Source organism: Rhipicephalus sanguineus, unplaced genomic scaffold (genome assembly GCF_013339695.2).
Source record: "Rhipicephalus sanguineus isolate Rsan-2018 unplaced genomic scaffold, BIME_Rsan_1.4 Seq135, whole genome shotgun sequence".
In the NCBI taxonomy this organism is placed as follows: domain Eukaryota; kingdom Metazoa; phylum Arthropoda; class Arachnida; order Ixodida; family Ixodidae; genus Rhipicephalus; species Rhipicephalus sanguineus.
Genome location: NW_023614590.1, coordinates 18876 through 40636, shown reverse-complemented (window position 1 = coordinate 40636; position 21761 = coordinate 18876). Strand labels below are relative to the sequence as shown.

The 21761-nt window shown below is 48.6% G+C and overlaps 1 protein-coding gene across 1 annotated transcript; it reads right to left on the bottom strand.

The window, feature by feature from the left end:
• Positions 1–1702: 1702 nt before the first annotated feature.
• LOC125756195 (uncharacterized) lies at positions 1703–13006 on the bottom strand (the record flags this gene model as incomplete). Its single annotated transcript, XM_037646331.2, has 7 exons — positions 1703–1971; positions 4215–4358; positions 4653–4820; positions 5618–5735; positions 7590–7717; positions 10283–10530; positions 12851–13006. Coding segments are annotated over 7 exons (1121 nt in total), but the record flags the coding sequence as incomplete, so codon positions are not given.
• Positions 13007–21761: the final 8755 nt, after the last annotated feature.

The following is a 21761-nucleotide window of genomic DNA, read 5'->3' as shown; positions in this document are numbered from 1 at the left end:
AAAAAAAGAGGAGGTCTTCGCTATTGGTTCGAAAAAAAAATGAAAACGCCAGGCCTGCGCGGAGAGCGCAGCACAGTCACAGCGAAAGCTGGAACGGCGGCATTTCTAGAGCCCGTTATAAACTCTCTTGGGGCTACAAATACAAGTACACTAGCAACGTACCCACTACGCCACGAACCATAATTTTTGTGAAGTTGGGAAGCACCCACTACGCCATTATTCGTCCTTCTGCGGAGAAGCGAGGTAGCATCTGTGAGGCATTAGGTGCACTTTGTTGACACGACGGTTGATGATGATGAAAAATTATGGCTGAAGCCTTCGTAATGGGTGGGAAGCTTTAAACGACCTACTAGTTACGTAATTCGCATTGTGTGACGCCCAGTCGTTATTTCACTCTCCCACCACGCTTTATAACCTACGTTAACGCGAGTGAGTGAGAGAGAGAGAGAGAGAGAGAGAGAGAGAGAGAGAGAGAGAGAGAGAGAGGAGAGAGAGAATAACTTTATTGAGACCCCGAAGAGATGGATCATGAGGGCCTTATGGGCTTCCTTGGCAACCAATAGAAGTGCCCTTGCTATAGGAACCCACTACGCTATCAATTATAATTTTTGTGAAGTAGGGAAGCAGACACTCTGCCATTTTTCTTCATTCTGCGGAGAACCGTCGTACCCGTTAAACACCTGTAAGGCATTATGCGCAGCTTGTTGATGCTGTGGCTGATGACGATGAAGAATTATGGCACAGCCCTTTGTAATGGGTTGGAAGCATTTAACAACCCACTCGTTGCGCAATTCGCATTGTGTGACGCCTGATTACATAATTCGCGTTGTGTGACGCCTGGTTGTTATTTTACTCTTTTACGACGCTACATTATACATATGGTGATGTGGTGCCTTCCCGACATGAAGCCTGTATAGGGTCTTTTTGCAAAGCTGCTTCAAGCACCAGCATGGCTCTGAAAGAAGGCAATAAAGAAAAAAATACCGGCATGGCTCTGAAATAGGATACTGGGCTCCCACGTAGAGGGCCCACGTTCGAACCCAGGTCCATCCTGGAAATTTTTTCTTATTTCGCGCGATAGCGGTTACGGACACCGGCGGCGAAGGCGGACTGTCATAACAGCTTTCACTGTAAAAGCGGTTCAAAGTATGAGAGACTACAATTGTTGCGGTCTACATTAAGATATTGATTGAAATAGAAACGCTAAGGAGACGCTAACGATAACGCAGATCTAAGTGATACTGTAGTGTATCGCAGTTGTTGCGTCCCACAGAAGACCGGGATCTCTTACAAATACGACCGATAGGCCACTTATACAGGATAGTTACCTGCCCTTCAGTAGGCATGTCTAACCTATACAGGTATAGGTAACTATACGTATAGTTATCCCCAACATTACTAGAGTAAACTTTGGTGATCCCTTTATCTATACAGGTAGCTGTACAGATTAAAGAAACGCATATTCGTCACAGGGATAACTACAGCTGTATAGAAAGAAAAAAACACACTTGGTTTGGTTTCAGGCATAATCGTGGCTGTATATACAGGGAAGACACAATTCGTTTGAAAAATAACTATAACTGCATAAATTCGAAAAACGCAATTCGTTTCTAACTACCCTCAAGACTCCCCAGACAGAGATCTCGGAGTTCTCTCTAAAGATAAGTCCAAAGATGTAGAATCTCAGTCCACCTAAAGGATCAGTCTTTAGACGGGAAAACACGCGGTCCCATCGCAGATATAAGTTTGTTCCGGGTATAACAATATCTTGAGGCATGCCTAGCCTGTCTGGTTGAGTCGATGCACCCCGTCTCACTTGTTTTCGTCCACGATCTTGCGGATCTCGTTGAAGCGGCTGGAGTCTCCGTTGCATACATTTGGCGCCAGGCCGAGCGTCACGTTGTACACAGTCCAGCCAATGACGTGCGTGTCGGTCTTCGCGTAGCCCAGGTGCCGGTAGGTGGCAACCATCTGTGAGCAGCAACCAGAAGAGTCAAGCGGGTGCACGATCGTTCATTCACTCTATGTGGTTATTAAGGCGAACTTAGATGCCTCGTGAAACCCGAGAAGTGACCATCGGCGGCGTCAACACAAACGGCGGAAAAAAGCCACGTGAAGCCACATACGTCATCGTGAAGCCACATAATGACGACATCACGGCACATCGTCGCTCAGTTAAGGGTGGGCCGATCACGGAGGAAGTAATTCCACGCAAGGTAAACGAAGCTTCAGAGAGGGTTGGGTGGGATCGTAAGGTTTCATAGTAATACACTAGAGGGAAATCTGGCGCTAGTCTGTGGGAGCTGTGATGCATGGCGCTTCAGCGGGCATGAGAATGATGAGTAGTATACGTGGATTTGCATAAGATTCGTTCTTTCGGCTGCGTGTGGTTCCAGGTGGCCTGCAGCCGCTTTGTCGCAAGACGAAGCTCACGCAGTTTAGCAAAAGTTCCGCAGTCCCAACTGCAACACTTTGGCGTTTCTAGGCTCACCAATTCAGGTCAGCTAACGAAGTTTACAACGAGCCCTTTTATAAAAAAAAAAGACAAAACACAACAACTAACAATAATAATGAGAACATTTCGAAACAGCGCAAAAGACTAAAGACACACAAGAAGACTTAACAACAGGAGCGCTGAGTATTCTGTGTCTTTCGACTTCTGCGCCGTTCCGAAATGAACCCGAACCAACACTCCCGTTTGCTGCAATTAATGAGAACAGACAATAATGCCAAGGAAAGTATAGGGGATGTTATTTGTAGTAATTAAGATATAAATGTGAAGAAAGTAAAGGGGACGAAAAGATAACTTGCCGCCGGTAGGGACCGAACCTGCGACCCCTTCTTTTATAAAAAAACAACGAGCCCTTCAAAGTAATCTTCTTTCGTTCAACAAGAAACGAAGTCACAAGAGCGTTAGAATCCACAAGCACAAAGACTAGGCAAATCTATGTACTACCAATCATTCCCATGGTGGCTGAACGATCGCAGCACCACAATTCCCTGTAGTAGATATTGTAGGAAACCCTATGGGTAGGAGAGAGTCAATACAGCCGACTGAGAAGAAAAAAGAAGTAAAAGAAGAAGCTGGCTTTGGCCTTCGAGTCCTCCTAGGGCAATGTATAATGGATCGCGTTACTTTTCTGAGTGATTTCTGAGTGATATTTTCTGAGTGAACGTCAAACACTCTTATCAGCACCAGTAGCGTAGCCAGAAATTTTCTTCGGGGGTGGGGCGCCAGCCGTACTTTATGTAGGTACGTGCGTCGTGCGTGCGTTTGTATGTGTGCGTGTTTATATACAGATTCAACATTTAAAACCTTCGTGGGGGGCGGAGAAAGGGTAGGTGAGGGCGTGAACCCCCCCCCCCCCCTTCCACACACATCTGATCACTGCTATGTACATACCTCTAAGATAGTGCTGGATCACTGGCGTACTGTCTTAGAGGTACAGGACTTGTCCTATATGAAAGGGAACACGCAAACGCGTGCCCTGTGCTCTGAGGTGGCTGCTCGGAATGCCGCGAAGTTGCAGTATGAATAAACACGCCCGCTTTTGGTGCAGACTGTTTGCTGGTGGGCACAGGCGCGCGCATGGGGAGGGGGGGGGGGGTCAAGTCTGTCGCATACCTTTATTCAGTCAGACGTGTCCTGTCATTGTATTAGGTGCATGATTGTGGCTACGCAGGTTTTTGACGATGATGATGGCCGAGAACCCCTAATGTTGCATTCCAGGAACTTTTATTTCCCACCTTTAAAACCGGAAAAACCGTGCACCAAAGGCAAGGTCGTTGTTAGAACCACGTCATTGCTTTATTTTCATTTTTGCATCGATGGCAAAGCTTGTGTTCTTTCGGACTCGACTGTCAGGGGGGGGGGGGCACTGCGGTGAGACTTGTCCCCCCTCTTTCACTGGAGAAAGTCACGCGGCACGCCTATGTCGTCGGGCAACATAAGCAGGCAAGCGAGGTTCCCTTCCGCGTTGGACGGTTGTCATGGACGCCAATACGTGACGCCAAAAGCGGTTCTTCTTCATGTTGATGCCACTTGGTGGCGCTCTAAGTAGTACTGCCGTAGAGTTACTGTATATGCTACCTTTATATACAGTAACTCTATACTGCCGCAGGGAACAGACCATGGGCTCGCGCGTTCCGTTTCATAAAGGACCACCCTTTACGTGTCTCCCCGTGAAGTACCACAATGCAACGTAGTCGCCCACCTTGCTTCGTACAGTCTTGGGCGTTTCGAAGGTGATGACCTCGAACACTTGGCTTGGGCCCCAGGCGAACGCGCAGCTACCATTTCCAATGTCCAGTATTGATAACCCCGTCGGGTCACGGGCGAACAGCTGCTGTTCGCATTGCTGCAACAGAACGACCGGTGCAAAACACGTGACAAGGTTGGCACAATTGCGTTTATTGCGATCACGCATGCGCGAAGGCATTTAGAGCACACATACTGGCTAAATCTTGATATGGTATGTCACGGAATGCAACAGACTGAGAACATGCATGTCCCTCACACCGCGCCTCGTCATGTCTTGCAAGGTCTGGCCACCACTGTACAGCTTAATGCATTACCAAGTGGGAAGCGGTCTTTCGCCTTCGAGTGTTACAGAGAGCGTAACATGCTGCAGAACTTTTTGCTACACACTTACAGTACTGAAAAAGACGGCGTCGTGCCCCGTGGACACTATTCTGCGCAGAGAGCGGCTGTTCAGAGCTGCCAGGCTGACTTGCCGGAAAATGTCGAGGCGCAGGCTGATCGTCAAGGTGAAGTTAACCTTTGGATGGGAGACGTTGGCAATCAGATCGACTGCAGTGGACTGAAAAAGGAACGGTGAAATAACGTTGCAAGACAGATATTATGATGATTAGGGAACAGGAACAGTAACAGCCGCAACAGAGAGGCTGGATATATGATACGTGCACGAAGTCCGAAGCTGAGTAATAAAAGAGTAACTGCCACCATGTTTTGTACTAAGCATCAACGAATGAGGGAAATGAATTCGGGATGGTTGTGTGCCAATCGTTCGCTGGGTTGCAACATACGACGCGAAACCTACGAACGAACGCATTAGAGTTGCGCTCTAAAAAAAGTCAGTTTCGTCGCAAGGACTACGCAGTGAACCGCCGTCGCCTTCAGCATCCGGCCTGGCGTAGCTCAGTAAAACGCTAACGTAAGGAACCGCAGCCGATGCAGCGAGCGAAGCGACCTCCGTGTTGTCTTCCTTCAACGCACACGCAGCAGAACACAACACGTACAAAGGTGTGAGCCGTCTGCTGATCCCTGTAGAGATGATGTGCGCGCGACCGTGCCTGGCCGGCCAAAGTACGCAGCCCCCTCTCCGGGACACCCGATGGGCCGTTCGCGCGAAGACAGACGGTCGGCGCGCTTACTCTACGTTTGAGCTGCGATCGTTGTTGGCCATCGCACGCTTTCTCTCGCACAAGAACATACGACGCGCGGGGTGATGCTATCGCAAGTTGGACTTTATACGGAACCTCACGGCGACGATGACGGCGACAGAAAAAAAAAATGCGCCAAGCGTATACATATTATTGTTACCGCAATAAAAAGTTCACGCGTTTATGGATATCATGCCGTGCCATATCAACCCACCATTTTTGGCGCGTTCGGCACAGGTTGGCAGATACGGTTCCAGGCTGAAGATGACGCGACTTCCAGCTGGTGTTCGTCTGATATGGTCAGCATAATCACCAAGCTTAGTTTGTTGAGTCTGCAAGGAAAACAAAAAGGCACGCGACCGTGCCAGTGAAATTACTGAATATCAGGCTCAATCTGCCTGAGGCAAACTCTATGACAAGCGTGACGAGAGGTTTGATCCAGTAGATCAGAAGATGTGTGCGTTAGATATGCGCCTCATTTCAAGACAGGTAATAGAACATCTTTTAGGCTCAATTTACAGTAATATTTTTTTCTTTTCCAAACCTTGCTTTACGTTTCACGCCTCCGCACGGCCGCTTTGCCGTATCAAGCACCCGGGGACACGTTCCGAGTTGTCGAGTAACTTTGCATTGGTCCGCGCAGCTGAAGTTTAATGGTTCATCTTAATTTTAAAATGACACCTCACTGAGCTGTAAAAACTGACCGAGGCTTAACCCTTCTAATCCTAGTTATCACTAGCGAAATTATAATAATAATGATAATTGTTGGAGTTTAACGTCCCAAAACAATGATATGATTACGAGAGACGCCGGGGTGGAAGGCTCCGGAAATTTCGACCACCTGGGGTTCTTTAAAGGGACATTAAAGAGCAAAACGATTTTTCTCGTATTAGTAAACTACTCTTTCACGATAGCAAAAACACCACACTTGCTTCGAGAAGACGCTCAGTAAACGAGAAATTGCGCGAAAAGAAAATGTGGGTGGCGACGCCCCCTTGAAGTTTCCGCACAATTAGCCGTGACGTCACATATTTTGACGGCGCCTACTTGGGCTTACGTAGTTCCTTAAGTGTAAAAATAAAGTACACTGTCCTCCGAGAGGGCCATAGAATTAACATACCAAGTTTGAGGAAATTTTGTTGAGCCAATGGTGCCAAAATACGATAAATGCACTTTGAAATCCGTGACGTCACGCGTGAAGATTTTGGCGCGTAATTTAAAGATGAAACTTTGAACTTCATTTTCTCCTTTATTAATACACCTATGATGATGAAATTAACGTCATTATAGTTCTCAATGTACAATTTATCAGTCTAAACCAATTCATTGTTTCTCTTTAGTGTCCCTTTAACGTGCACCTAAATCTAAGTGCATGGGCCTCAAGCATTTTCGCCCGCATCGAAAATAGGCCGCCGCTGCCATGATTCGATCCCGCGACCTTCGGGTCAGCAGTCGAGCACCGTAACCACCAGCCCACCTTGGCGGGTCCTCGAGCGAAACGTATGGTTGGCTTGATTTTGCGAACGTTATTCACCATATCGATTGTTTCAACCTTCACCTGGTCACGTGGTGCCGCAGCGGCGAGGCTCCGAGCGAGCGCAGCTGTGATGCCTCTCCGCGCGGATCACATGGCGTGACGTCACGCCTGCCCCACTTGCGCTACGGCGGCTCAAGGTCATTGACCTTGGGAGACGTACCCCCCGTATTCTAGAACGTCCCTCCACTTAACGCTCCACCTTGACTCGAAAATGACTATGGCAGCGCCACCCTTAGGTAGAAATGGTCACTGCATGTGAGCAAGAATCGGCAGCAAGTCTTGAAAATCGCGACATCATTGTTAGTCGGGCGGTGGTGCTGTGATGAACTCGGTCGATTGAAGAATGATTTTCAAGTCGAGGCCCCTTTGAGAATACGGGGGGTAGCCTAATAGAACTTTCGCTCTAAAATGGTGTACACTCAGGAGTCGAACCCCTGAAGAGGATGACTAGAACGGGAAAAAGGCTTTTCTATCCAGGTATTATTTGCACAGCTAAATCGTGGGTCGTCACTAGAGCAAGATAGACGGCGTGTAGACATAGCTTTTTACGTGGTTATTTTAGGCTGCCATCTCGTGGGCCTCGAAACGCCCCACCGCACCGACGCTTACAAGCCATTCATGCGCCCTTTACATAATGAATTCCACATACCCGTTTAGCATCGACACGAAGCTGGCGTAATCCTTCCATTGCGACGTTGTGACACGCGGCTTGAAGCCGAAGAAGTTGGCGATGCTGCTCTCATGTACGCCGCTGCCGTTGAGGACCTGGGCCAATCGCTGTAATAAACAGATGTCGCAAGTTTACGCGGTGACCTTGAAAACTGCACTCTGGAGTAAACCCATCGTGTTAGCTTTCAAGTGAAGACGTTGTACCTGCCTCTCAAGATTGGTCAACATTAGTGAATTATCCAAGATTGTCGTAAGCATTTGCGCCGCAACTGATGAAAGAAACGTTGCATAAAGCATAGTTTTAAACTGTGCGAAGAAGACAGTACGAAAACAGGAACGCATACGCACACATAAGCGCAGAACTTGCAACTATTTACAGAAAGCAGGTGACTTACAGGTTCTTCTAAAGAACAGGAGATCAGAACAAGGAGCAATCGCAATGCCACTTTAAAACAACCGCAGGAACGCGTGTGCATCACGTACGCGGGAGTGACCGGATGTGTCCAATGTGTCCACGTAAGAATTTTATTTAATTTCTTGACAGTGGTATGGAAGGAGAGCTGACACAGCCATCTCCTTTTCTTGCGATGTGAAATGCCTTGATGACTTCCCTTTCAGTTCTAGACTTAGCCTTCGATAGGAATTTAGTCTTATACAGATGAGGCAAACAGTTTTGACTATCGCATCTCTTGCAATGAAAGGCGAGATTACTGCCTGTGCCGGTGCGCAAGAATGGGTTTTGCTCCTGGGCACGCTCATTGAAACATTGAAACACCGGTCAGTTTGGCCTATGCAAGACAGGCCACACGAAATGGGTATCTAGTAATTAACGTTAGAGATGCAGCTAGTGAACTTCATCTCGTGGTTCTTCTTGCATGAAAGCTCTCGTTTTGTTCTTGTCAGAAGTGGGCACACTTTTTTAAGTTTGTAAAGGCGCCGAGAAGACGACGCGAATCCCATACCGTTGTGCGACATTCTTAACGTTGCGGGACAGACAATGCAAATAAGGCATGACGAAATGTGTTTTTTTGTCCAAACGCTCATCTTGCTTATCTGAGGATTTTAGCATTTGAAGCAGGCATTCGGATGTGCTACGATCTAAGTGTTGCGGATAGCCAACAGATAGCAGACGCTTGACCTGTCGAGTGAAACTTGATGATGCTGTATGGGCAGAAGATTTTCGGAAGGCGGAGAAATAGCTAGACATAACCATGCCACATTTCACAAGTTTAGAGTGTGCACTCTTGAAAGATTGTAGGCTTTTGCTGGACCTTGGATTGTACGACCGAAAACGTGGCCATTGGGTGAAACGTAATTCAATGTCTAAGAACTGGATATGGTTGTTCTTTGTCAATTTACGGGTAAAATTCAAACCTTGCCCCTCCGAGGAGAAGGTGCTTAGGATGTTAGGGACAACACTGCCAAGGTCACTGCTAAAAGAGTAATCTAAAATCACTAAAATGTCGTCAACATAACGCAACACATGTAAAACAGGGTATTTGGAAAACTTATTTTTGAGACGTCTGTGAAAGAAGGCCAGAAAAATGTCACAGCGCAGGAGCAACCGAAGAGCCATTGCAAATACCGGATTTTTGTACAAAACAGTGCCCATTGTGATGGGTAGCTGTGGAGCTTAAGTAAAACTTTATGAGTTCTAAAAGATGTTCTGTGCTAAAGCCGGCTGTAATATGAAAATCTACCTCGCCAAACTGTTCAACACTTTCCCTGATGACTTTAAACAGTCCATCGTGCGTCATAGAGAAGAACGGATCTTCCACGTCAATGGAAAAGGCAGTGGTAGCGCGGGGCAGTCCTTTCTACTTTTCCTCCTCCGCAACTTCACTTTTCTTTCCCTTTCCATGCTGTACTATACGAGACTATGCTATGCTTTACCCTTCCCCTCTTCCTTTCATCCTCCTCACCCTAACTTCCTTTCCCGACCCCTCGCTATACTATACCATACAAAGGTATGCTATGCCTAACTCTATCCCCTCCTTCTTTACCCTTCCTCCCTCTCATCACTTTCTACAGCCACTTCCCTTCCCCACCATCTTGCTATACCACCCTATACCATACCATCTCCCCCTCATTTCCTTCCTCCTCATCCTCACTTTTCTTTCCCTTCCCATGCTGTAATATACGAGACTATGCTATGCTTTACCCTTTCCCCTTTTCCTTTCGTCCTCCTCACCTTCACTTCCCTTGCCAAGCCCCTCGCTATACTTTACCATAAAAAGGTATGCTATGCCTTAATCTATCCCCTCCTTCTTTCCCATGCCTCCCTCTCATCACTCCTTACAGCCACTTCCCTTTCCCACCCTCTTGCTATACCATTCTATACCATACAATCTCCCCCTCCTCCTTTCCTTTCTCCTAATCCTCCCCTCCCTTTGTCACACTCTTGTTATACTATACTATGCAAGGCTATGCTATGCTAGGAGCTGCTTGGTACATATCCGTTTTTCTGTGGCGCATACCCACCGATTTTTGTGCGTACGTCAACGGCCTTACTTCCAGCTTAAACAGTTTCGCTGCTAAAAAAAGGTCAACCTATGTTCGAATAAATACGGTAGTACTGCCCATACGGAATCCTGCGCAAGGCCCACTCATCCAAGGTGATGCGCAGTTCCAAAACCGGAGAGGGTCGGTTCAACGTTCGCCCGCTGATCTCACCTCGTAGATAACGTTCAGCACAGCTTGGGCTGCGGATAACTCCGTCGTGGTACGTGGAACCGGCCAACCGCGGAGGGTGCCGTAGCCGAACAGCCCCAGCGTGTGCTGAATCCTTTGGGTACTTTGGCTGAAATCTGGCGAATTGAGGGCCACCAGGTTGTTGCCAACGTTCGCCGCATCCATGTTGACAGTGAGAAGCAGCCTGTAGCCCGAGCTGCGGCTTCGACTCAAGAACTCGTAAGACCCGTCTGCGAAGGCGAGCAGTAGGCGCGTTGGTTAACTCTTGATGCTTGGTGGGCTAGTTACGTGTCTCAATAAGTACGTGTCTTAATTTATACTAAGCAATGGCGTAGCCAGGATTTTTTTGTCGGGATGTGGGGTTGGGGTTTCAACGACCCTTTATGCATGTTCGTGCGTATGTTAGTATGTGTGCGTGTGGTTATATACACATGCAAAGTTGGAAATTTTTTTGGCGGGGGGGGGGGGGGGGTTTATCCTCCGACCTCCCACCCCCCTGGACTACTACGCCGGTGATACCAATTATGATGCGCAGCGGAAATAGCCGAAGACAAATGGATGAAGGGCTTCGTGTTTTTCGATAAATGTAGATGGAAGTCAGTGCCAGTGTATGTCGTTTATGTGTATTCCCGTTGCCCTCGGTTCTTTGCGCTGCACATAGTGTATGTCTTGACGTGCGCCCTTCGCGCCAATACAAATACCGTTCGACCATCGTTTAGATATCTTCTATTATCTTCCCGATGATATCGCCTCTCATAGCAACCCCAACACGTTTCGACATACACTTGAGGCGCATTTTCTTACAATAGCGTCGTAAGATTGTTTTATGACTTAACTTCCAAGCTTTGTTTATTTTTACGAAGAGGACACGACAGGCCCCGGACAGGTGTTGGTCCCGGGTTCGATCCCCGGACCAGGACGCAATCTTTCGTCAATTACAGCCGGTTACATCCTATGAAAGAAAATGTCAAAAGCGCCCACGGCTATCACTGTCCCTCCCACAAAGAATTTGCATAATTGCTCCAACCAATAGCGCTTACTAATTTTCGTGACGTCAGGCACTTCTCGTATGTTCAAGATAGTTGACTTTCCCATACAGGCCCACGTTTGTATCGCTGGTTTTAGGTCGAAAGAGGCATATGTTCACGGTAAGATGCAAGCTTGAAAAGATGAAAAATTCGTGAACACGTGGCGTCGCTGGAGCCGACGTTTCGGCAAGCGGTCGTCTTGTCTTCTTCGAGGCTGCAACGCTCGGAAACTTGAACGTCCGGGTAATTTCTTCCGGTGTTTTGACATCGCTTCTCAGCCAAACGTGAGTTTTTAGGTAGGAACGACGAACCTTTAACTCCTAATATGCATCGTAGTACTTACATTAGCCGAAAAAAAGTACTCAGGTTTAGAGCAGAAACCAACTAGCACGACTGTATTTCGCAGGTTAATGGCAAGCGCACCGCGGTGATGTGGGCGGAGCCTCCATTTCTTTGTAGGTTGTAACCTTCTACGGGAAGCCTTTACCTTTAGAGAAATCCATGTAGATTTCCTTTGATCTTGGAAGAACAGAACGTTGGGCGAGGTGCTGATCCATTGTGAAAAGGCATTTGCGCAAAAAACCAAGGGCACGAAAGAAAGAAAACACGAGACAAGCGCTGAGTATCAAATGGAAATTTTGTTGTAGGAAACACATATATGTAGTGCAAAGACACGAGCCTAGTATTAAAGGTTGGTGGTTAGATAATCACTTTCAAGTTTATGTAAACTCAGGGCCGTACCCAGGAATTTTTTTTTTTTGCTTGTGTGTAGAACGGCTGCCATTTTGAAGGACATATACTGCTTATTTTCGTGTATGAATCAAGTACATCGCTTCCATATAATAATTCTTGGGTACATTTTAATTAGTTGTACCTAAGAAAGAAAAAAAAGTGGTGTGTGAACCTCAAATTCTGGTTAAAGCAAGAAATAAAAATTTAGACTATAACGTAACCGAAGCCAGGGAAGGCCATCTTCATTCATAAGTCCGGTGACGTGTGTGGCAAGGCCGTCGGTGAGCTTGCATAAACTTGAAATGGATAATCTAACCACCAACCTTCAATCTAAAGCACGTGTCTCTGCACGATATATAAATAAATGTTTCCGACAATAGAACTTTCATCTGAGCTTGTCTCGTGTTGTCTTCCTTTCATGTCCCTGGTTTTTTGCACAAATACCCTTCACATTTTAGCTTTGGGCTGCGAAACGCGCGGATTTTCCCTCGATAGTAGGATACAACTTTAGAAGTCCGCAGCACTGCCTCCTCAAAGGCGGATGCACACAATACCTGCACCAATGGGTGCGCACTCCGGACTGACGTCATGAGCCGGATGGCCGCCCTCGCCTTCGAAGAAGATTGCCGAGTGCATAAGCGGGACTATTTCTTTAGTCCCGGAGGCAATAGGCTGCCACGCTTCGGTCGCCTGGGCGGGGCCTCTGCGGACTTCTTAAGTTGTATCCGACTATACTTAACCTTCTTCCGCCTAGCGGGATTAGGCAGAACTAATTCGCCAAATCACGTACACTCGTATGACCCATCCGGAAACTGCGGTAAGTCCAGTATGACGTAGTCGCACATATTTGCCGGGGGAAGCCGTTGATTTTGGACAGATACTTGCTGTTGTGACCACGTGGCATAGTGCGACGGAGATGTCAGCTGGCACACCACGGGGGGCTTCTCTGGGCAAAGCGAAAGAGGGCGACGCGGTTAGATTTTGAGCTGGGATCGCTAGGCTGTAGAGACTGCGAATTCACGCCGCCAAAGTGTAGCAGTAGTACAGTCGAACCCGCATATATCTAACTCGTGAAAAACGGGAATTAGTTCCCGGTATTCTATAATTCGATCTGAAACTTGAGAAAGAAAGGTTGGGCAGTACGCATTAATGGTGGGAAGATGGAGCTTTACCCTCTCTCCTCCCCATTTCTTTCCTCCTCGCCCTCATTTCCCTTTCCCACTCCTTGCTATTCTATGCAAGTCTATGCTACGTTTTACCCTCCCTCCCCTCCTTCCTTTCCTCCTCGCCCTCAGTTCCCTTTCCCATCCCTTGCTATTCTATGCAAGTCTATGCTATGTTTTACCCTCCCTCCTCCTTTCTTTCCTCCTCGCCCTCACTTCCCTTTCCCACCCCTTGCGATTCTATGCGTCTATGCTACGCCTTACCCTTCCTCCTCCTCCTTTCTTTCCTCCTCGCCCTCACTTCCCTTTCCCACCCCTTGCTACTTTATGCAAGTCTATGCTACGCTCTACCCTCCTTCCTCCTCCTTGCTTTCCTCCTCGCCATCACTTCTCTTTCCCACCCCTTGCTATCCTTGCAAGACGATGCTACGCTTTACCCTCCCTCCTCCTCCTTGCTTTCCTCCTCGCCCTCACTTCTCTTTCCCACCCCTTGCTATTCTATGCAAGTCTATACTACGCTTTACCCTCCCTCCTCCTCCTTTCCTACCTCCTCGCCCTCACTTACCTTTCCCACCCCTTGCTATTCTATGCAAGTATATGCTACGCTTTACCCTCCCTCCTCCTCCTTTCTTTCCTCCTCGCCCTCACTTCAATTTCCCACCCCTTGCTATTCTTGCAAGACTATGCTACGCTTTACCCTCCCTCCTCCTCCTTTCTTTCCTCCTCGCCTCACTTCCCTTTCCCACCCCTTGCTATTCTATGCAAGTCTATGCTACGTTCCCACCCTCCCTCCCCTCCTTCCTTTCCTCCTCGCCCTCAGTCCCCTTTCCCATCCCTTGCTATTCTATGCAAGTCTATGCTATGTTCTACCCTCCCTCACGCTCTTTCCTTTCCTCCTCGCCCTCACCTTCCTTTCCCACCCCTTGCGATTCTATGCGTCTATGCTACGCCTTACCCTTCCTCCTCCTCCTTTCTTTCCTCCTCGCCCTCACTTCCCTTTCCCGCCCCTTGCTATTCTATGCAAGTCTATGCTACGCCTTACCCTCCCTCCTGCTCCTTTCTTTCCTCTTCGCCCTCAGTTCCCTTTCCCATCCCTTGCTATTCTATGCAAGTATATGCTACGCTTTACCCTCCCTCCTCCTCCTTTCTTTCCTCCTCGCCCTCACTTCCCCTTCCCACCTCTTGCCATTCTATGCAAGTCTATGCTACGCTTTACCCTCCCTCCTCCTCCTTTCTTTCCTCCTCGCCCTCACTTTCCTTTCAGACCCCTTGTTATACTATACTATGCTCCTTTCTTGGCTTTGACTAGCTAGGCTGGACTCCCCCGCGCTGAACGTGGCTCCACCTCGCTCAACCAATTAATGAGGGACGACAACGGAGTTTTGCTGTGCTGTTAAAAAAAAATTACACCATCTCCCGCTAAAGGGGACCATGAGGCGATGCGAAGCCGGAGCACTTGCACGATCGCGTTCCGTTGGCGTTCGTTGGGCATGCTACCGACCTCGCGTCGTGGAACGCGAAGAGGGACGCTACGCGCGTCGTATCTTCCATCTAGGCTGGCCGTTAATTCTCACAGGGCGAGCGGGGAAACGCGGTCGACAGGCGGGCGAGAGGGGGGCAGCGTAAGAGAGGAGAGAGAAGGGGAGGAACGCGCATGCGCTCGAGCTCATCGCGGCGTTGCGCAGGAGAGAATTTCGGCATGTCTAGCCCGCGTTTCAGAGGAAGAGTGGAAAGGGGGAGGGGGAGAGGGGTATGGGAGAGGGAAAGTGGAAAGGGGAAGGGGAGAGGGAATGTGGAGAGGGGAAGGGAAGATGGAATGTGGAGAGGGAAAGTGGAGAGGGGAAGGGGAGAGGGTGAGTGGAGAGGAGGTGAGTGGAGAGGGTATGCGCATGCGCAGTAAGGGTGGTCACGCCGCACACCACCGGATTGAGCTCGGCCTTAAGATACTTCGCATCTAATACCGCATTTTCGGTGCACAAGTTGGCTTCACGACATTGCTTTGCGATCGCGCGAGGAAAGTGTCATCACGAAAATACGCGATGACATTTTGTTTTTATTTGTCGGTGGTTTGTTGTTGGGGCTGCGGGTTATACGCGAGAAAATACGGTATCGATGCAAACAGCGCATCTCATAAAAGACGGCTTTTTAAAGACGATAGTCTTTCTTGGGGAACTTAAACGAAGAAATTTTGGTCTGTCTGACTGTCTTTCTGTTTGTCTGTCTGTCACCCGATTCAGCCACCCGGCCAAAGTTGAACCACCTGCCCAAGGCCCAGCCATCTTTAACTGGTGGCTAGGTTCATACTTGTGTACATTGTCGATCAAAAAGCAAACGTTACGCATATCTGAGGCGCAGCATTACTAGGTAAGTGTGAGGGGGTGTGTTACTTTACCATAAAATACATAGATACGTAATTCTAAAGACCCTACTTTCTTAAGCTGCGCTGAAAATGCGACGCTATGCACAGCGACGAACGCCCTCTGCCACGGAGGAAGGAAAGCTCAGTGCCCTCTGGGCAAGCTCATGTTTCCCGACGTATTGCCAGATGGCGTCCATATCTAACGCAGCAACTCCTCTATCGTCTTTCGACGGCATTCGCAATGAAGCACGCAAATACGCGGCCAATTTTTACTTTCTAAATACATGCAGCGTGGGCATATACCACCGCGAAAAATGGTCTCCAATCGTCGTCTGCTTTTTTTTTTGCGAAGCAAGCGGCGACCACGCACGACGGATGTGACGACGAGGAATTATGGGAGGAAGCACGTGATGGCAAGCGGTGCTTTTTACTCGCTCCGCGCGGCACCCTCCTAATCACACCACTCGCTCTCCCAAATGCGTCGCATACAGTTTCCCAATATTACCTAGAGGGAACTCTGGCGCTGCGATCGTTCAGCCACCATGGGAATGATGGGTAGTAGACAGATTTGTCTAATCTTCGTGCTTGCGGCTTCTAACGCAGTTGTGGCTTTGCTTATTGTTGTGTTTCGGCGTTTGTTTCGAAAAAAAAAAAAGAATGGATCGTTGTGAACTCCGTGACCAGATTTGAATTAGTGAGCCTAAAAAGGTCAAGGGGGTGTAGTGGAACTACTGAACGTTTGCTGAAATTCGTCTTGCGACAAAGCGGATGCAGGCCACACGGAGCCAAACGAAGCCGAAAGAACGAAGTTTAGACAAATCCGTGCACCACCCATAATCATGCTGGCTGAAGCGCCATGCATTGCAGCTCCCATAGACACTAGCTCCAGAGTACCCTCTAGTGTATTGAAAGGAGACTCTATGATGCATCCCTCCTGCGAGAAAAGGCCAAGCTCTTATCAGGAAAGCCTTCTTGGGGCGTTTAGCGCTGCTCGATGCGTGAGGTGTTCCGATTATTTTTGTTCACTGTAGCCGTAGATTTTTCTATGCATTGACGTTAAAGCGGCCATGCAACTCTCTTTCGGCATGGTCAGAAAACGCTGCCGATCGGTAATCGAGGCTTCTGAGTAAATGTGAGCCATACATAATAGGCTACAGCGCAGCACGCAGCCAGGAATTTACAATGAATTCTCGAATTCCACCAGAAATCACTCGCTCTTCTCCCGGCAAATGATGACATAAACCCAAATGGCCGCGCCATAAACCTAAGTTCCACGGCCATTGGCTGATTTGAGCATTTTGAGCTGCATAGCTACTGCGGCGACCACGAGATGCCGCCACGTGCCGCGCGCGTTCTCGCGATCACGCTGAAAGTAAGCCGCGCGTTGGAAGGAAACGAAGGTGCTCAAGGTCATGACGTGCGCTGATGAACGGGCGTATCCTCTTGCCCCCTTATCATCCCCCCTCCCCTCCTGCGTAGCTTTCTGCGCACTAGCTGGAACGAAAGCAAAGACGAAGTGCTTAATGCGTCCGGCAAATCCCTGTAACTCCGCTCGCACTTGACGGATCGTAAAAATTTTCGCGGCAGTCGATCCGTGAGGCAATAAAATCAGTTAATGAAGCAATTCGATAGTTACTTGGAAAGGTGTTGCAGGGCCCCTTTAAAGCACTGTCGTGTTCTATATAGTCAGGTTCGACTGCAGCCCGTGACTGTTTATTTGAGGAAATATACACAATAGAATGGAAGCAAAAGGAAAAAAAAATGTACTGGTGACTGAATTGCAACTGTCTTGTTTGAGCAACTGACAACTTAACGGCGGTCATCACTGGAATAGGGAGAAGTAAAGGATAGAGAAAAAGGGAGAGGACAGAGGGGAACAATTTACATATCTACTAAGAAGGACACGATGTCTTTATCATTACTGGTGTTATTTCTGTTCCTTCTTTTTTTTTAACACGAAAGTGTTTTATGCCGGGGTCCACCAAGTACTTCCGTCACGGTTATGACGTTGATAAAATGGACGCCAACGGGTGAGAATGAAAAAAACCAAGAAAAATTTCCGCCCCTGGGAATCGAACCCACGACGTTGCGGCCGCGACGGTAAGCGCCCGACGCTCAACCGACTAAGCCAACTCGCCAGATGACGGACACTCCACGAACGCGCCTTATATCTTTCACACATCCTCTTTCGCACGGTGCTCTCTGTTGGCGGCGTAGGTAGGCGGGGCAGAGCGGGGCGGTGCCGCCGTCTGTGAGACGTGAAAAGAAGTAATGCGTCACGATCGACATTTACTAGCGCTTACTCCGAGATTCCGTGTGATATCAGAGGTCATGGTTAAAGCGCCTCGTAACCAGCGAGTGACACTGGCCGCGCTGGCGTCGCCGATGAAACCTAGACGCAATTACGTTCTTTGCCTCCCGCTTCGTGTTAGCGTGCGCCGGCGAGAGCACCGACTAACAAAACTGCTGCAATACGCCTTGCAAAAAGGACACAATTTCGACGGGAGAATGTCGTGCCTTGGTGGAGCGAGACAGAGGCCAGCGGGACGCACGCGTTTGCGGCTCAAGCGACGAACCTCTGCCTCCTGTGTTGCTGAAGCGTTGTGTGGTAGTGTATGCATGAACACAGGCGTCGGTAACACATTACTAGTAAGCACACACTGCCGCTTCTCTCCTTAATTGACGACGTTTTGAAGAAGTGCATATCGGGTACCAGCGTTGATTATGAGCTTGTTGATGTCATCTTTACGCGAGATTTACGATTCGCTGATTCGAAGTATATGTTCACAACTTCAGCTACCACAACGGTTTAATCATGATCATGGGCGTTAGTCGTCGCGATGGAGACATGCCAGTAGGCGTCAACATGGGGGCATCGACGTCAAACGGTGCTATAGCTGCAAAACACCAATAGACATTGTAGAAGCTCTCATATATCACTACACGATAAGCACAACTTCTGTGAAGACACGTACACTTTCGTGTTATACCGATTCCTATGACGGAGGGATCAGCCATATCTTTTTTTCCGTAAAAAAACTGCTCTTGTCCTCCTCTTTAGGGTTCCGGCCCTCTGCTCTTCCGTTGGTCTTGTAACTTATGACTTGTTCCCTCCTGTCTTGCGTTCACATTTATTTTCACTGACACAGCACCAAACACTGCACTCGACCGTTCACAATGTCCACGAGTTCCTCGTTCGTTGAACTCTGGACCGCAGTCTCTACACTCGCCGAAATAACTACGCACAATTCTCTTAAAAAACTTTAAAAACTACGCACCATACGCAACACTCACCCTTCTAAAATATTCACAATTTCAATTACTCCCAAGCTTTACTCACAAATAGCCGTACAATAATATTTCTCAAAACCTATTCACTGCACAGAATTTATATTTCACAGAGCCCTTCTTAACACCATAGCAGCCACCAGTTTACTTCCCCACGCTTAAACCGGTGCTTTTTCACATTGCGCATCTTTTTCAGTTTCTTCCTGCGCCTATTCATGACATGTCTTCTCAAACGCTCACTACAACTGATTACTCTAACCCGACGCCTCTTCAGTTTCTCCTTACGTCTATTCGCTACCCAATGTCTGGGACGCTCACTTAAGCTGATGCCTCTGTTTCTTTTCACCCGACGCCTCTTCGACCGAACTTCCTCAGGCAGCGTCCTCCCGTAATGCCTGGCTCTCACTACTAGCATCAACATCTTTGCATACCAATTCTTACACCCTACTCTGCGCGTTTTGGGGGCATTCTTTTTAGTTCGCTTTACGCGTCTGCCCCTTGCCAAGTTCAGCAACCTTTATGGCGTCCTGATAATTACGACCAGCTTTCTTTGCTTTCAGAGCTGTCTTCACTTTCTTGCGCTTTACGCTTGTACTACCGTGCGTCTGAGGCTTTCCATTCATCCTACTCCTCCCTGGTTTTACCTGCCGCGAACGCTGAGTGCTTGTTCTTTCAACAGGCATGTCGCTCAGCGAAACGCTGTCTTCAGTTTCTATGTTGCCTGGATGTTCCGCGTTCTTTTCTTCTATGCCCTCTTCAACAATACTGGCATGCAGTTCACTAATCGTTTTACTACCAACCTCTGCAACATTTGAGCCTTTTTCCTTCTTCTCATTCCTTAAAAGACTGATCTCCGCTACACTACTAGCGTGCTCACTGCCCTTTTTCTCCTTGGAGACAGAACTCTGAAACTCAGGAACACTGACTTCTCCCAATGAAACTTCTATGGGCCTTCTCTCATCCTGTCCAATACCCTCTTTGGCTTGTTTGGCTTGTGCCAATCGCAGTTGAAGCTCGAGTTCCTGCTTCTGTCGAGCATAAGCTTCTAACACTGCGGCGTGTTTCGCCTCGCGTTCGGCGCGACTTGCCTCGAGATTGGCGCGACTTGCCTCGCGATTGGCGCGTCTCGCCTCGAGATCAGCGCGTCTCGCCTCGCGTTCGGCGCGTCTTGCCTCGAGATCGGCGCGTCTTGCCTCAAGTTCGGCTTTGCCCTCCTCTATCTTACTCTCCCACTCTTCTTCAATGAATCTGAGACGCTGCTCTCCATTGAGCTTTCTCTCCCGAATGACTCTCACTATCTTGTCCCAATCCATATCCATCCTTGCAACCCCCGACGCTACGTGACTGGGCCCAACGCTGGAAAAATCCTGGCACAGGCTCGCCACTTATTATGTCACGTATCTCGGGAGCGCTTGCAATGTCGGAAAGGAATTGGGAGAGTGAGAGAGGCGGGAGACCGTGGCGTCACTGCAAACAAACTTTATATAACACCACGGCAAACAAAACACTAACACGCACTCAATATTTACAACAAAAGGTAACGAGTGCAGAAATGCAAAGTTAACGCGCAGTCACTAACCTTACACAACATTCGAGCTATGTCTAGCTCCTCTCAACTCGAGCGCCTGGCCACTATGGCCTCTCAGTTAGTCGCGCTACACATAGAACGTTCTTACTCCGTTCGTGGAGTCCGCTGACTCAATCGAGTTCCAAGTCGACGCCCGGTCCCGTCGTCGAGGCTCCTGCCGAAGTCTCAGGGCCGCCGTCGTTGATCAGACGCCTCGCTGATCATCCTCCTTGCCGATGCCTCGTTCCCCGTCGAGAACAACGGTCTTTCCCGGTTAGGCCTACTCTCGGCCTCTCCTCAGTGCCACTTGCTCGAACTGTCGACGTGGCTCTCCGGGGATTGTCGGTGGGTTGCCGTCTCGTCGAGCTAGGGTAGTGCCGCAGGTGCCATGAGAACTGCGTGATGAGGCTGCCGCAAGCCCGGGACGCCTCGCTCGGTAGACCCCAAGGTCGACGGCCACCCTCCCGGGGCATGCAAAACGCTGCCTCCAGAACTCAGCCCTGCTGTTCCCGCCGCGGACGCGACGCTGGCCTGCACCACCTTGCTCCTCGACGACTCCACCGAACAATGACTGCTTGTTCCTCTCGGGTTCCGCACCTCAGTTCGGGTCGCGTGGCACGTGCCTTTCTCCGGCCAATGGCTTGCGTCGACGTGGCGGGGGTGCACACCATCGGGTACTTTTCCATTCCCCGCACACCATCGACGCCTTGCGCTGTCCGGCACGCGCCCCGTGCCCCTTTACTCATGACACCGTTCATGACATGCACGTCATGATTTTCATGTTATGACCTGTCATTTATGTTCGTCATACAGTCATGTTATGCCATACCAATTTTGGTGCATACATCCCATTAACGAAACGGTCGGGAGAGCACAAAGTCATTGGCAGCTAGATTAGATAGATAGTAGATAGAAGTAGATAGATAGAAGATAGATAGATAGAATAGATAGATAGATAGATCGCTGATAGATAGATAAGATAGATAGATAGATAGATAGGATAGATAGATCGATAGATAGAACGATAGATAGATAGATAGGATAGATAGATAGATAGATAGATAGATAGATAGATAGATAGATAGATAGATAGATAGATAGATAGATAGATAGATAGATAGGCTCAAAGTCGCAGAAGTTCGCTAAGAAATGCTTCGCATTTGAAACAATCAACTACTCCTGTGAAGACACAGTTCCCTTTCGTGTTATACCGGTTCCTATGACGGAGGGTTCAACCATGTTTTTTTTTTATTATAACTATTGAGGCAAAAAGCGGCAGAAATCGACGGTGACATGTGCCCTTTCATTTTGAACGCTGCTTATC